Here is a 13,161-nt window from a genome sequence, read left to right as displayed (position 1 = left end):
TAAGGGTATTTATGCCTTTCTGTGAGTATATTTGGATTATAACTAGAAAAGGGGCCAGACCTAGCAGTGGGAAATAGGTCATAGTTGAGGGCACCAATACTACTACAACATTCTTTAGAGCTCGTTTCTTTACAACCGAATTATTTTGGTCCCCTTCACCTGGGACCTTTTTACGCAGCACACACACAATGCCTAACAGACACGCCACCATTACAAAAAACAGCACATTAAGAATGATGGATAAGACAACTGCCGTGTTGGCGAGGGTGTAGACAAAATTGACTGCTGCCATGATGCAGGTGAGAAACCAGATGACGGCTGAACATGCAGCACGATATTCCCACTTCCCCAGGCTCATGAAGAGCACAGGGTGTGCCACAGCCACATAACGCTCCAAGCACATACTGGTCAGCAGGAGTGGGCAGCCGAAGTAACTGAGGATGGCAAAGGACTGTGAGATGCGTAGGGGTAGTCCTGAGCGATCCTTTGTTGAAATTACTATATCCAAAGGAAGACTGAGGCAAAACAGCACACCAAGCACAGCCATATTGAGACCTAAAACCTCAGAGGGTGACAGAGTCTTTCTGTTCTTTACCAGCAGCCAGAGCAGTGCTGTGTTTGCTGGAAGAGCAAGTACAAGGATAAGGATCTGGATGGGTACACGCAGTGGGGTAGTCCCACTTCTGTTACACTGAGTTATAATCTCACCAAGAGAGAGAGAATTCCATGACACAGATGAAACATTGTTTTGAAAGGAATTGTTGGAAAGAGATATGGTTGTTTCATTGCTTTCATTTGGCATGGTGTATTCCATGTTGAGCATTCTGGATGTAGAAAACAGGTTTCAGTTTTCATTTAACAATGCAGAGCATGTTAACAAGCACTAGTATAAATTAAGTGCAAAAAATAGTTTCTATTTTTAAAATATTTTTTCATTCTGGATGTAGAAAGCAGCTTTCAGTTATCATGTAACAATGCATTACCAATGCAATAAATCAAATGCAGAAAATCACTGTTGCCTTTTTAATTTTTTTGAAACTATTTATCCATTTGAAGCAATGATAAGAAAAGAAAATTGAAAACAATACCAATAAGTAATGTGTACTGACCTTATACTGCAGTGTAAAAAATTTGACTTTAGTGCACTCCTTGTGTCTTCTTCTGTTTTTAATTCATGTATCATGTTCAATCTCTCTTTGCCACATAATCTCTCTCAAGGTATTTGAATATTGGCAGTGTATGACTGAACAAACTTACCTATCAAATGCGAACCAGGGATCCTACCCAAATTACCAAACACGCCCATTTTAAATAGAGATGGGCTGTGGAGCCTTATATAAAAAAAGCTGTTTTTAAAGACAGACACACAAAATTAATTCTTTGTTTAATTCTGGTAACTTAACGCAACAGTAAAAAAGGCAGTAGACAATGACATTATAAATATACATCTAAAATGTAAGGCCATGATTTCATGTGAATCAGATTTAAGTAATACAGGACAAAAACTTCAGACATCCCCTGTGGGTATGCTTCACTCCTTTATGATCTAGAATTGTGCCATTTAAATGTTTGGTATATAATATCATTCCAAGCAAAATTACAGTGCTTTTGTGTTATGACTTAACTGATGATAGTACTGCTATACTAGTGCTATACTTTTTGAGAAAAAAAACAACAACAACCTAGGTTCCAATTCAGGTTTCAATACTACAGGACAAACAATACTCTAATATGCATCTCAGCCAGGAAAAGAAATATTATCTCAGATTAAAGAAATATTATGTACCTCATCAAATGTCCATGTATTCAGAACCCCTTTTATCAACATTCACTACCAGCCATCCAAATTTCATGCCCCATCTAATCTTTTTGAGCAGGGGCAAAGAGAGAGAGAGAGAGAGAGAGAGTCCCACCTAAAATATGGTTCAAAGAAAAGTTTACACATCAGAGACCACTGAACCTATATCTAACCTAATCTATAGAACACACAGCACCAATTCCATTATAGCAAACTACAACATCTTATAGTATTCCAAAATCCCACACTAAGCAACTTTAACATAAAAAAAGAGAAGAAAAAGACAAAACAAGATAGAAAATCCAGAAAACAAGGGAAAACTCAATTAGCTGATGGATATTTGTTTTATGCAAATTTTAACACAAAGTTTTACACTTGTTTTGACCCACCAGAATGAACCTGCATATTATATCATTGTCAGTCATCCTTAATGTATTTTTGCATGTCAAATGTTAACCTCAGACATTAAAAGTCATGGTAAAAATGTTTTTCAACATCAGATGAACGACTATTACAAAGCACAAGAGATTAATGTCAATCATATGGATTAATTATATAAAAGATTGTCAGCCAGCAGGCCTCAGTTTCCGCAGACTATATTCACTAAGATTAGGTTGTTAATAATAAAAAATTACCTCAGTTCTCTGAAAGACTGAAAAAAGGGCTGAAAAGCATGTTTCATAAATGTCTTAATGAATCAGTTAACAGGCAAACATTGCTTAAAACCTTTTTTTTTTTTTAAACACTGGAATGTTCAACTAAAATGAAAAGAAACAAATCTTTTATGAATCTCAGCTCTCTCACTGGTGGTTGGAGGTGCACCACAGGAGACGGTGCAAAGGTCATCATGAGCATGATAAAACTCACTGAAACTTGTTACACTTGTTACAGCAGGAGAACTAAAAATGTAATGAAGGGCTACACCAGGAGCAGTACTGAATTTACGCTGCAGCAAGGTATGTCCATCCATCCATCCATCCATCCATTTTCTGTACCGCTTATCCTACACAGGGTCACAGGGTAGGCTGGAGCCTATCCCATGGGACTTGGGGCACAAGGCGGGGGGCATCCTGGACGGGGTGCCAGTCCATCGCAGGACTTGGGGAGGAAACCAGAGTACCCGGAGGATACCCCAAAGAACGGGGAGAACATGCAAACTCCATGCACACTGGGTGGAGGCAGGAATCAAACTCCCAACCCATATGTATATATATATAATATAAAATATACACTATATATAAAATATACATAAAATCTAAACATTAACCAGCAGGGGGCGACAAATTCTCTGACTGCAGGTGATTGTGTTGCCGTGTTGGACAAAACAGGCTACACCGGTTAGCTTTCTGACAAATAGATATAATGGTGTAGATAAATTGTAGATAAATATTGCCCATGTTTAAAAAACGGCTGAGAATCTTGACAAATTTTTTATAATGTAAAAACATAATTATTGCATGTCTTCTGTTAGGTTACGTTTTCCCCCATAACAGATAAATGGACTACATTTCCCAGCAACACTTGGGAGAGGAAGAAAAAGTTCACCCTTTACTTTCATTTACACGCCCAGCAGATCTGAACTAATGATTCTCCTGTAACAGCAATGTCGGGACAGCGGTGACTGTTCACAGGAACTAGAAACAACAGGAAAACATCTCGTGTTGTAAGTTTGAACCTTTAGAAGTTTCGCCTTGCATGGCTCGATTGTGAAAATGCTCTGCAGACTTGATTAACGTCAATGCCAGTGAATGGTTTGCACTGCTGCGTGCACGCTGCACACCCCTGCACTAGTGATGCTCGAAGTTCTCATAGTATTCAGTTTAGAACTGATTGTGACGCAGGCTGAAACTTCTAGCAGGTGCACTGTGATGTGAATGAGCCGTGTTTGTGCGCGTGATGTTTATTAATTTAGCCCTCTCGTGCGCGTGCACTCTGATCAGGCGCAGAGCGATCATGGCAGGTCGGTGTTGGCTGGAGTCTTCACTGGATCGTTCGTCTAAACTCGGACTTGAGGTGTTGCAGAGAGCCAAAAGAAGATCGGAAACCTGGAAGAGTGTAGGGACATCTCACCGAGATGATTCTGGCACTGAGAAACACACAGAGGTACAGACTTTTAAAACTGGAAGGCCTTTAAAATGGAATGCATACACCATTTAGACGTTTCCTGTTGTCAGTGTGCTGCACAAATTACAGAAAATGCAACTTTTTAAAGAGAAATAACCAATATTCATTCATTCATCCATCCATCCCTCCATTCATGCATCTATCTATCTATCTATCTATCTATCTATCTATATTTGGTAACCACTTTATCCTGTTCAGGGATGTGGTGGATCAGGAGCCTATCCCAGGAATACTGGGCACAAGGAGGAAATACACCCTGGATGGGGCACTGTGCACACACACGTTCACTCATTCACACCTATGGAAATATAGTGTAGCCAGTCTGACTACCTGCATGATTTTGTTTTGTATTTTGTATACTATTTGTCTAGAAACCGACACGAATACATGGACACAAGAACACACAAAACTCCACACAGTCAGTAACTCGAGCTCAGGATCGAACCGGGGACCATGGAGATGCTACCTGCTGTGCCACTCTGCTGCCCATAACTAATATTTATTTGGTTTATTCCAGGGGTGTCCAAACTTATCTGCAAATGGCCACTGTGGCTGCTGCAGGGTTTTGTTCCAACCAAACAAGAGCCACACCTAATTCCACCAGTTCATCTCAGCCTTTCATCTTGACTATCAGGTGTGGCTCATGATTGGTCAGAAAGAAAACCTGTGGTTCATGGTGTCTAAGATTGGACACCCCTGTTTTATTTGGTTATTTTTCATGGAGTCCGATAAGTGTTTGCATCATGGTGTTTTAAACTGTTTGTTGGCCTTAACTACTTAAGTCATACATAGCAAACAAATGAGAAGTGCTTTAATGATCTAAAAAAAAAAAAAAAAGAAAGAAAGAAATAGATTTGAGCTATACAGTATCTTCAGAGCAATGGTAGCTCAGCAGAAAGTCCTGCCATTATGGGGTAATACTTGGTGACTTGTCCTGAGCTGGGTTGAGGGCCCAGGGCATCAGTAGACTTATGGATTATTACAGTGGATTATTAAAATATTTTGTTCAGAAATGTAGGTTTTGCTCGTGGGATTTTATTTGCTCTGTCAGCGGTTAAGGTTCTGTTCTCTTAACCAGAATTTTGTGAGAGAACTGCCCAAGAGCCACTGATAATCAATCAACTTCTGTAGTGAACCTTTGCTCTGAATCCAACTTTCTTCACATGGGAAAAAATATTCTGTACATGCACATGAGAAGCCTGTATTTACAATGACAGCAACAACAATAATTAAATTGAATTTTGTTGTTTATTCAAAAGGTTCTGGAACACCCTGCTGCCCATATGACCTTGGATAGTGCTTTTGCAAAAATAGTGGAATGCATGTCTGAAACCAGCAATCAATGCAAGGTACAGCCTAATTCTAATAATTTCTCTTTATTCATTCTGCCCTTCTGCTAGCAGACTTGCTGAGCATGTGTTTTCCCCACAGAGGGTTTACAGGTCTGCAAGTGCAGCAGAGCTTCGTGATCAAGAGCGAACCCATGTGTGTCGCTTTCACGCTAAGCAGCATCTACAGACTTCAAGGCAAATTCAAACCACTACCTTAACCTCCAAAAGAGCTCATTACACTGTAAGCAATTCCCACATGTAGTGAGGGGAAATAAGTATTCAGACACTTTTGTTTTTGTTATTTAATATACTTCCAGTTCATATATCCACTTCAAATGTACACACACAATGTTTTCTGATTTTATACTTTCAAATATTAACAAAAAGATGTATATTGAAAAGCATAACCAACAATCTACGGTAATTCCAAACATGATGACCTGAATTATGGCCAGTTCTATTTTTGTTTTATTTTTGACTGTTCCAAAAGAGTTCTGATTTGTCTAAATGCTTTTAGACACACACACACACACACATCTCTGTACTTCGTTTTTAGCAGAGGAGTTTTGTGTGGGATGTAGGAACAGAGATGATTGAGGTGAAGTTCATTGCTTATTGTTCTCTGTGTAACTGTAGTTCCTGCTGCTTTCAGGTCGACCTGCAACTCTTTTTCAGCAACTGCTGGCTTTTCTGTTACTTTCCTTATCATTAGTGTGAGAGTGCATTATGAAATCGTGCGTGGCACACATGTTTGGGGATGATTAGTTGTGGTTCTGTGAACGTTCGTTCCACCTGCATATTATCAGGCCAATTGTACGGACAGGGATGTCCATTTTTTTTATATATGAATATATACTTTGTTGTTCATATCTGTCATACAGAATGAAAAGACATTATGTGTGTAAACTTGAAAAGGATATACAGTATGCACTGGGAGTATATTAAATAACAAAAACAAAAGTGTCTGAATACTTACTTTGCTCACTGTATATAAAAAAAAAAAAAACCTTAATTTGACTTACAATCAGATTTGGGGAAGCCTTATGAAATGATAACTTTAAATGCCCTGTTTCAATGTTATTGAAGGGTTTATCCGAGCCAGAGGATTTCTTGATTGAAGTGTCTCCGGGCACTTACGCCATCACAGCAGCAATGCAGGATGCCGGCCCACAGACCCGAGTGGTGCACATCAATGCAGGGGAGAGCATGAGACTCACGTTCAACCTCTGACCTCAAGCTACTGTCCTCAGGGCTTGACAAAATGTTGCACAAAAACTGAAAATGAAATTCTTCATAACTGAATTTAAGCTCTTTGTTGCACTTAATGTAATGTGTACATGTACTACTCAGGGTATTTTCATTAGCAGTACTGAATTTTAACAGTTATGATCAAATAATGTGCAATACAAATTTTGCCTTATTTTGTGAACTTTTGGTGCTGAAATAAACACATTATTTTTTTTTAGATTTCAACAGTATTTTGCTGCAAGTTATTGCAAGAGATACATTTTCTCTTTCAATTCACAGCAGCTTGATAGTCCATTACTAAATATTAGGGCTGCAACATATATTCAATAAATTATTTTTGTATATATGGAACATAGTGTATTATTACGTTTACAGCATTTAGCAGACGCCCTTATCCAGAGCGACTTGCAGAAGTGCTTTGTGGTCTCTATTAAAAACACATCCCCATGCTAGTTCACTAGGTCCAGGGCTAAGAATACCATTGTACAAAAATTAGTGAAACCCAGTTGTTTTAAATTATTGACAGTAATTAAAGAACATGAAAAATAAAGATGGTGAGCCAACACAAATCCATAAATTAATCATTCAGTTATAACAAAAGAAGTTGCCGTATAAACAGAGGATGGGCCTGTCTCTGCATAGCTGTAAGCTGTAAGCAAATGCCTCAGCTGACGGAAGGTTTCGCTTATGAGGGAAAGGATGTTTATTTTTTCAGAGGATGAAAACTGGCTTGCAAATCAGTTCCATTTGCCACAGCATCTTCTTTTAACACTGCGCAACACTTGCAGCACATCAATTCAATTTTATCCATTCAACAATGGACATTGTCACAAAGCAGCTTTACAGAAATAAATGGATTCAAAAAATATATTGTAAATATTTGAATTTATCCCTAATGAGCAAGCCAGTGGCGACGGTGGCAAGGAAAAACTCCCCGAGGTGATATGAGGAAGAAACCTTGAGAGGAACCAGGCTCAAAAGGGAACCCATCCTCATCTGGGTGCAACGGATAGTACGATTATAAATAAATCCCTTCTATTATTGTGTACGATAAGGACAAATAGTGCAATTGTGCAACCAATAAATTCATCACAGTTTTCGCAAGAAGTCCGGCTGGTTAAAATCTATCCACTGTCCACTGATGGAGTCCTGAGTACGAAGCTGCTCGTGGCAACCACAGCCCCAAAGCCATTACAGTACAGCTCCCCATATGTGATCCCCATGCCATCTCCACAGCCCCAGGTGGCGCCATCCCCAGCAATCCAAACAGTTCTTCAGGCAGTCCATATGGGGCCACCCCCAGCAGCAGTGAGCGAACTCAACCGATGAGAACTCCAACCAGAAGTAGGGCATCAGCATGGGTCAGACATCAACCAAGACAATTAAAATAATTTTAAAATGGTGGTTTCCCTGTGTGAAATACTTGGTGTCCGTGATCACCTGGATACAGTGAAAATCTTTTTCTCTCCTCCCTTTTCATATCACACCATTTTCTTTTCAGCTTATTTCATTCACACCTAATTCACTTTTCTGTAATTTTCTCTAGGTCTTAAGGCCTAGATAGACCTTTAAGTTGCTCTTACACTGCTAAATATTTTCTACTGGCATAGAAGTGAGTGAAAATAACTTCCACCTCAACCTTTCTGTTTTTTCTTTCACTGTTCATTTTGTGTTTCCAGCCTTCTCTGAGCTTTACCTTTTATGGAGTTTTGTGGGTGTCACTAAATGCAAATGAGCTGTGTGCTGGTCACAAGATAACATTGCTGAGAGTCTAAAATTGAATACAAGTAAATCAGCCTGTGCTAGCTTGCTCTCTAGAGCAGCATCCTAGCATTGTTTACCAAGACTTGGAGTTTAGCACATGCTATGGTACAAATATCATTTATTCCCATGATTTGTCATTAATCATTTACCATGTATATCACAAAACAACCATTAACATGCAAGATAGTCACCAGCTGGTGACAAAACATGTAAATAAAAATGATTAGTCATTAGAAATTTGATATCATTTTATTATTTGTTATCTTTATCATTTTATTATTTAAAGAATATTCAAAAAACATAATCAATAGTTACATCCATACTAAATCTCATATGCAGCTTGTCCAAATGTCATATCAAATGTTTTTATTTTTTCTCAGGCTTTTTTCTCATTGAGCAAATTAAGCAGATTTATGATCTTGGTTCAGCTGAAATTTCTTTACTGCAAAAGCCAATGGAGATGGTGTTTCAGAAAGTGGTTTTCGTACAGTCAAGCCAAATACCTCTCTTACTGTTATACCTCTTCTCACCGAATGGGGAACCATTTCAAATAATGAACTGTGATTTGTGGTTGCAAAACTGGATGAGGAATATCCAGAATCACTGCTTATTCCAAGGCAAGAATAACCTGAATTTGGAGGCTTAACTACTTGCCCTAAGAAAAAACATAATTCAAAAGAAAAACCATAATTAAATTATATTTAAATATATAATTGTGTACAAACAACAGTGAAAGGTTTTAACATTGAAAGACAATGACCTTAGCAGAAATGATGTGGATGTGTGTGTTTTATGTGTGATGAAACCAGAGATAGCCTGTGATTAGTGAGGCAGTTACCTGGTTTTTTGTGGTGTGGCTCTGGGGATCCTCTTCTCCAGTATCTCCAGGCGGGTCTACTCTGTGGCTCAGTATGGGCCTTTTTCAGGCACGATATCTCTGTGTTCACTGAGCGGCTCACCAGATCTAACCTTGCGGAATTGAACTTTTCATTTGCAACTTCTTCCTCATCTTCGCTTGAGTCTGAAGAAGATAAATCAGTCTTCATCTCCTGAGAAGTTGTCAGTTCCTTTACTTGGTCAGGTTTAATCTCCTGCTCCTTCCATTGATTGTCCATGAGAAGGTATCGATTAGAGAGGGGACAGCCCTTGATTGGGCAAAGGCACATTGAGGGAGTTGTTGAAAGACAGTGATGTGTGTGATTTATGCAGCAGGCTGGTGACCAGCTAATGTGACTACACTGGCTGTGGCTTAAGCAGCCTGGTCTGAACACATTAGCCTGGAGTTCCCTGATTATTCGCTCATGGTGAGAAGCAGGTATCCACACAGCCAGGTTTTTTGGAACATGCAATCTGATTCCATTCCAAAACAGCACCTCTAGTCCATCTCCCACTCCACCTGAAACAAAATAACCACTGTTATCCCACTGGGGAAAATGGTTTGAGTAGTTCGATTAAAACACCTATTTGGACCTACTCAAACCTTGGCCTTACCCTTCAGTGGATCTCTTACTTCCATGCCTGAAACAACTCTGCCAGGACCATATTTGCTCATCTGAGGTTCCCAGGGAGCTAATACTGTGTCTCCTGGTACTATACTGTGCTCATGTGCCTGAGTTATATTCACCATGTCAGGTTGGCATGTCAACTGAGGTGATACCATTTCCACCATGGTGTCATCTTTGGGCAAACGCTTATCAAATGTCACCATAAAGAGTCCTCCCCTGTCCTTGGGTAAACAAAACCTTTATGTTGTGATCACACATGACACTTACAGGTATTGAAAAGTAATTTGCAGCACCTTTAGAACCTTTGTTTTACCTGTAGCTGGTGTACAATTGTCCCCAAGTAGTAGAATCCATCTACCTCTCTTCTTGCTAACACACGGCAACCTGGAAAGAACTCAGCACCTCTTGCTACCTTCCTTAGAACACACGGTGTCACAGTAAAGGGATTTCCTATGGAACACCTGGAAGAAGAAATCGATTTTTCCTCTTTACTTGAATCCCCTGGTGCTTATATGTTAATACTTGTTGGAACCCCTTACCCCCGAATCTTCTGGACTTTAGAGAGCATACCAGTATGGTGAGATGCAGACTGCGTGAAAAGGTTTGTCGTATGAGACCCGACATCTGTCCTCTGAGCATGACAGATGTTGAATCTGGTGTTCTGATGAGTGCAACAGGGCTACCTGTTATTAATGAAAACATTTTAATAATGATGCACAGAATTTAGGATATCTTAAACTTGCTCTAAGACAAACACTGGAATTTGCAAGGAATAAAACATGACAGGTTGTACTGTTGCAGAAAAATGATCAGGGATGGGGTGGTGTGATGATTCCAATAACAGCACATTCTGAAGTGTTTAATTCCTCCTATACCACAGCAATTTGCCAACTATTAAATGTTTAAATTTAAATTTGGAACATCAGTGAGACAAGTTATAAGATATAAAACAGTCATTCCCTCGCCAGCCTCTCTTTTTTCTCTTTCTTGATGTTAATAAGACAAAAGCAGGAAAAAATGGAGACTCCACTGTCCTGGAAAACTTACTGTTAAAAATCCCTGAAGCTGGAGACTCCTTTCATAAATTTTAAATAAAAAATCTCCTCACAGAAACCTTCACCATATCAATGATTATATGTTTTTCTTTGTTAAATAACACGTTTTCAATCTGTGTGTAATGAGCCTTAGAGTCTGTAGAGCATCAGCCATACAAGTCCCTGTAAATGAGCTGTTACTATAGACACCATAACATATTAGAACCTATCATTTGAAATATAGCTGACACTATTGTCAGAGCTGATGTGACCAATCAGATTTGAGAAATCAACAGTGCTGTGGTATAAATGTATATAACCTACAATGGGTGATGTTTTTGAACGTTCCTATCCTACCACTGACCGAAGGGTTCACCTGCTCAGCATTAGAGTTTAGAGACAGCCTGTAACAACTTCCTTTAGTGGCAGAGGTTAAACATTTTAGAAAATCCAAAATGTCCCTGTCCAAATCCTGCTTTTCTGATATATGAAATGTATGCACAGGGCGTGCTGTAAAGGCAGATAGAGCATTCAGGCATTTCTCTGGGTTGTCTGGTAGGCTGTTCATCACTAGGTGGACAGACTGACAGGCAGGATCAGAAAATGCTGTCATGAGTGCTGTAAGAAGATCATTTCCAGGGCTTGTCCTGAGAGTATGGATCCAGCTGAGGGCCTGGTATACTGTATCGGGAGCACAAGGAATCATGTGCTCAGACAATGATGTTATCTAGGGAGATACATATAAGTATGGTTAGATAATGTGTTAAGTACTGCTTCATCTAAGAGTCATGTATTTTATTCATATTGCCCACAAAGGCCAAATGCTTGATATATATACTGTAGGGTCCAAATGTCTGAGACTAGGGAAAATGCTTCTATTTTGCATTCTTTTCTAATTGAATACAACAATTTTCAATACAAATAATATTATTGACAACAACTCATGATCCATTTTAGATCAACTCCACTGGCATGTCATCTGAACACATGCTTAGATTAGGCATGAGGAAAATCTGACCTTTTGTACAAGGCAGTTAACATGGTCAATATAACTAATTTGCTTACATTTATATAGGGACCTTTCTTTGTTTTAAATATGTCAAAATTCTGATAGAAAAATTATTTCCAATTTTAAATGAAAAAAAAAAATCCCAGATTTTCAGTGTGTTCTCAGACTTTTGGACTACCCCACTGTATATATAGAGAGAATTTGTGAAACACTGTAAGTATGTGAAGATAAGACACCTTATATGAAAAGGTGATGATGTTAAAGAGGGAGTTTCTGAGAGAAGCCTTGGTAAGCAGACTTTGAATAATCAGATTTTTCACTGTCCCCAGAATTGCAGCCATAGCCTCGGAAGTGTCCAGTATATAGGTGACATTCCTGTCCTTCCCAAGCAGCACAGGGATGACACTTTGACTATCAGAGAGCTGATATATGGAAGCTGTTGTCATTCTGCAACAGAGGGCTGCAATTAATTAAAAAATTGCTATTTCCATTAACAAAATATTTGTAGTGCCTGAAATCACACACACTTTTCACAAGAACACTTTGAAAAGACTGTACCCATTACAAAGAGAAGAAAAAGGAGCATACCTTTATGAATTCCTGAGAAAGTCCATATATTCCCCCAGTTTGCAGTCCCCTGGACTTTGTTGTTGTGTAATATGGTTGCTATAGTGAGGCACTGGCTAATAAAGGGTGACATTGAGCCCATCTAGTGGTGACACAGCACAAAGCATGCCACTACAGCACCACATGATGATCCTATTTCATTTATGATGCATCATATAAGTCACAACTCTGAATTATTACCCAATATATATTAATCAGAGTATAAGTTCTTAGCACAGTATTGTTGCTCAATTAAACAATATTCTGAGAGGAGGCCTGATTGTAGCTGTTATTTAAAGGTCCTAAAGGCAAACTGGCTTCATGCTGCGTGTCAGTGTGATCTGTCACACACCAGAAGGGCAGAATATATGAGCCTGTGTCAAACACAAAAAAAAACTCAATAATTTGTTATAAAAAATGGAAAAAGGAAATAGTGCTTTCACTGATTAATTGCTTTTTGCTTTGGTATTTTTGCATAGAGGATTTAAAGGTGCAAAATTAGGTCTCTAAATGTTCAATACATGGACTTGAATAAGATTTGAATGATTTTTTTTTTTACTCCTTGAGTTTGCCTAAACCATTATTTTTTTATACTTTATACATATTTTTCCACATTAACAGTACTAATAAGAAATAAAAATATAGACTATTGCACCTTTAACACCTAGTTTGTTTGGGTAAAATTACAGAAAACTAAGAAGATTAATATCCATTTTTCAAACATATGATCACAAACATTAAG

At 38.7% G+C, this 13,161-nt stretch overlaps 2 protein-coding genes across 2 annotated transcripts; one reads left to right on the top strand and one right to left on the bottom strand.

The window, feature by feature from the left end:
- The first annotated feature begins 3,308 nt into the window (after positions 1 to 3,308).
- On the top strand, positions 3,309 to 6,726 carry akip1 (A kinase (PRKA) interacting protein 1). The gene is made up of 5 exons (XM_026927498.3): positions 3,309 to 3,461; positions 3,739 to 3,901; positions 5,182 to 5,271; positions 5,354 to 5,494; positions 6,340 to 6,726. The coding sequence occupies exons 2-5, from the start codon at positions 3,752 to 3,754 to the stop codon at positions 6,481 to 6,483; spliced, it is 525 nt and encodes a 174-aa protein (XP_026783299.1). The 5' UTR covers positions 3,309 to 3,461; positions 3,739 to 3,751; the 3' UTR covers positions 6,484 to 6,726.
- Positions 6,727 to 8,069: 1,343 nt separating this feature from the next.
- c6h11orf16 (chromosome 6 C11orf16 homolog) lies at positions 8,070 to 13,106 on the bottom strand. Its single transcript, XM_026927508.3, has 8 exons — positions 12,402 to 13,106; positions 12,050 to 12,260; positions 11,169 to 11,531; positions 10,341 to 10,453; positions 10,084 to 10,231; positions 9,757 to 9,991; positions 9,104 to 9,661; positions 8,070 to 8,920 (listed from the first exon to the last, which is right to left on the bottom strand). The coding sequence occupies exons 2-8, from the start codon at positions 12,257 to 12,259 to the stop codon at positions 8,667 to 8,669; spliced, it is 1,881 nt and encodes a 626-aa protein (XP_026783309.3). The 5' UTR covers position 12,260; positions 12,402 to 13,106; the 3' UTR covers positions 8,070 to 8,666.
- Positions 13,107 to 13,161: the final 55 nt, after the last annotated feature.

Source organism: Pangasianodon hypophthalmus, chromosome 6 (assembly GCF_027358585.1).
Source record: "Pangasianodon hypophthalmus isolate fPanHyp1 chromosome 6, fPanHyp1.pri, whole genome shotgun sequence".
NCBI classification, from domain to species: domain Eukaryota; kingdom Metazoa; phylum Chordata; class Actinopteri; order Siluriformes; family Pangasiidae; genus Pangasianodon; species Pangasianodon hypophthalmus.
Note: the sequence above shows the minus strand (reverse complement) of the source record. Positions and strands in the feature narration are given on the sequence as shown.